Below are 2,662 nucleotides of genomic sequence, written 5' to 3' on the forward strand. Positions count from 1 at the left end.
GATCATAGGTATATGCGTTTTCGCTACAATTGGAAGTTACACGTGTTGCAAATTCACCATGGCTCCGGTTCCACGACAATGAATTACCCGTTATGTGATATTTTCGACACCAGTTGTCTACGGGAGTTGTCCATAAAGGGGGACATCAATGTGAAAACTGTGTTCTCTAGCAGTGACTTGGAAGAAGACTTTCCCAAATTGGTGCAATTATGTTTAAGATTTGCAGGCAAAATGTACGCGCCTTATGCACTTCAGGACCTCAAATGCTTCAGGCATGTCAAATTAAGATCCCTTATTGTTTCAAGTCAGGACTGTCGTGAGTGTGAAGCAAGAGCTGTGTGCGATTTGTGCCCACAGTTTCCCAACAGTAGCATCAACTGGTGGAGAGGACCTCTGGAAGTTTACTCTCTGTTGCTCACCCACTACATGAAAGTTCTCAGTCCCGATCTCTCATTTGGGGTCGTTGGCTACCACTTTTATGGTTTGGACGATATAGATTTGACAGACTTCGAGCATACTGTTACTCGTGATTTTACAAAAGAGGTAAAAGTGCACTTAAAACGGTGGTACACGCCAGTTGAACTATACACAATATACAATTTAGACAATTATAATTTGGGTGGTATACATGAGCACTAAAGTTGTTCAAAACTTGCTTTGAATTGCGTGGCATTCATTTGTATTTGGTGGTATTTGACAGAAGCACAAAATGGGGACTATTTTTTTTTTCTGACTTCGTTTGATGTGGGACAAATTTGAAATAAACACTTTTGCGACCATTTGTGTGGTTTTAAATACACCGAAGCTGATGTCACTGCAATCGAGTTCTAGTGGGGATATGAGATCACAAGATGCTACAACTGAACTATTTGATGGTCTTTGGGTGGACCTACAAATTGAGGCTTTTGCCAAGAGTTTAAAAGGGGAAAGTAAAAACAACCACACATTACAGGACGTGTTTGAGAGCTATGAGCAACTGCTTGAAGGAGGTGAAAATGGAAGAAGGAAAGCAACAGATCAAGAAATAGAGGGACTAATGCTCAATCTGTACAAGGAATCTTTCGATTTGCTAAATAAAACCGAAAGAGAAAAGGTTGTTCAAATCACTAGAGAAGTAACCAAATTATTGGACCTAAAAAAACCACCATTGAGAGAAACACTAACCCGTAAAATTCAATTAATTCTACAGGATATTATTCGTGATATTGAACATTATGCGTGGAGTCACTGGACAGAGCAAATAAATTTCAAACGTTCTTTATCCAATCTCATAACCATTTCAATGGCTATATTTTTCACACCAAATATAATTGCTGTTGAAGGAAGGCATGGGGTTTCGACTACCGGTCTCAACGAGGATGAGTATAATGAAGTTCAACTAAACGTGACACAGAATACGACAAAGCTTGATCCCATGGATTTGATGAAAATCCAAGTAGAGAAGTTTTGCAAGAGCTCATTATCCCTCCCCTCATTTCTGCTTCCACCTGTGGATATGATTGCATCCATTGAGGCTCCCTGGGCTAGTCAGTTTGCTAAAACGTTTTTGTTTCCGATCATTATGTTTGTCAGTGCTCAAGAAAACACTAAACATGATGCTCAATTACTACAGGAACATCTCCTTAAGATTCAAAAATATAACAAAACGATAAAGAAACGCCCTGATTACTGTGTTAGGAAACATGAGCTACAGGAAGGGAGGGTTAAGCACGAGGCAACGAGGAATGTGCTAGAAGCAGGCGGGGAAGGAGCCCCCGAAGCGACTGATATCCTCTGGGTGGCCGAGGTAAAATTGGGTCACCTAGGATCATTTTACGACGAGGATACTGAAGGCCATGTAAAAATACTTGGTCAAATAATAGCATCCTTATATCTTACGAAATCAAAACTCGCTTTCCTAATTACCCCCTACATGATTGCGAGGGTTGGATACATTGGTATAGAAGATACCGAGGGCATCAAAAAGGTTCTGCTCAATGTTCGAAACTTTAATGAAATGAATAGCAACATCAGTACGGTGGGATGTTTACTTCTACTTTTACTTAATACTACCGACTTCGAAATGACAAGTGGTCAATTTACAGCGCTTGAGGATATTTTAATAAAGCCAAGTACACAGGGTTCATATTTGGGAAGTGGAGGTTCGCGTTCCAAAAGTGAAGGCTCCAAAAGTGAAGGCTCTAAATCGGATGAAGGTGGCAAGACGGGAGGCAAAAAGTATCTGCGTACTGGAGGTGAAGGCGCTCATGCAGGAGGCGCTGGTTCTCTTGCAACAAGTGCCAATTCCGATACAGGTGGTCAAGGCGGCCATGGAATAGCGGGTTCTCATTCAAAGAGCAAATTGTCCAAGTATGGAGATGGAGAATCCAGGACTAAGGGTAAAGACCACAATTTAAAGCAAATGTACCACAAGTGGATGGCATGGTTAAAAAAGCTGCCAGGGGAAGGCAATGCGAATGCCCATGAGTTTGAAGGTAATTTAAATGCTCGTGTAGAGGGTGGCATTGCTCACACTGAAGACGAAGGTTCTTTTAAAAATTTGAAGTTTAGGGGTAAGCGTTCACGTTGGCGGGAGTCTTTTTCCTTGCCGGCTAATTGGAATCCGGTAAGAAGCTGAAGGGAACTTGAAAGAACTACTAATTGTTCAACCTAATGGTGTGCA

At 41.4% G+C, this 2,662-nt stretch overlaps 1 protein-coding gene across 1 annotated transcript; it reads left to right on the forward strand. All coding sequences in view use genetic code 12, as the record gives it.

Annotated features, from left to right (window-relative positions):
- Window positions 1-808: 808 nt before the first annotated feature.
- CANMA_003377 (uncharacterized protein) lies at window positions 809-2,617 on the forward strand (the record flags this gene model as incomplete). The annotated part of the gene is made up of 1 exon (XM_051815548.1): window positions 809-2,617. The coding sequence occupies one exon, from the start codon at window positions 809-811 to the stop codon at window positions 2,615-2,617; it is 1,809 nt and encodes a 602-aa protein (XP_051671016.1).
- Window positions 2,618-2,662: the final 45 nt, after the last annotated feature.

This window comes from Candida margitis, assembly GCF_024628925.1.
Source record: "Candida margitis strain CBS 14175 chromosome Unknown scaffold157, whole genome shotgun sequence".
NCBI lineage: Eukaryota > Fungi > Ascomycota > Pichiomycetes > Serinales > Debaryomycetaceae > Lodderomyces > Lodderomyces margitis.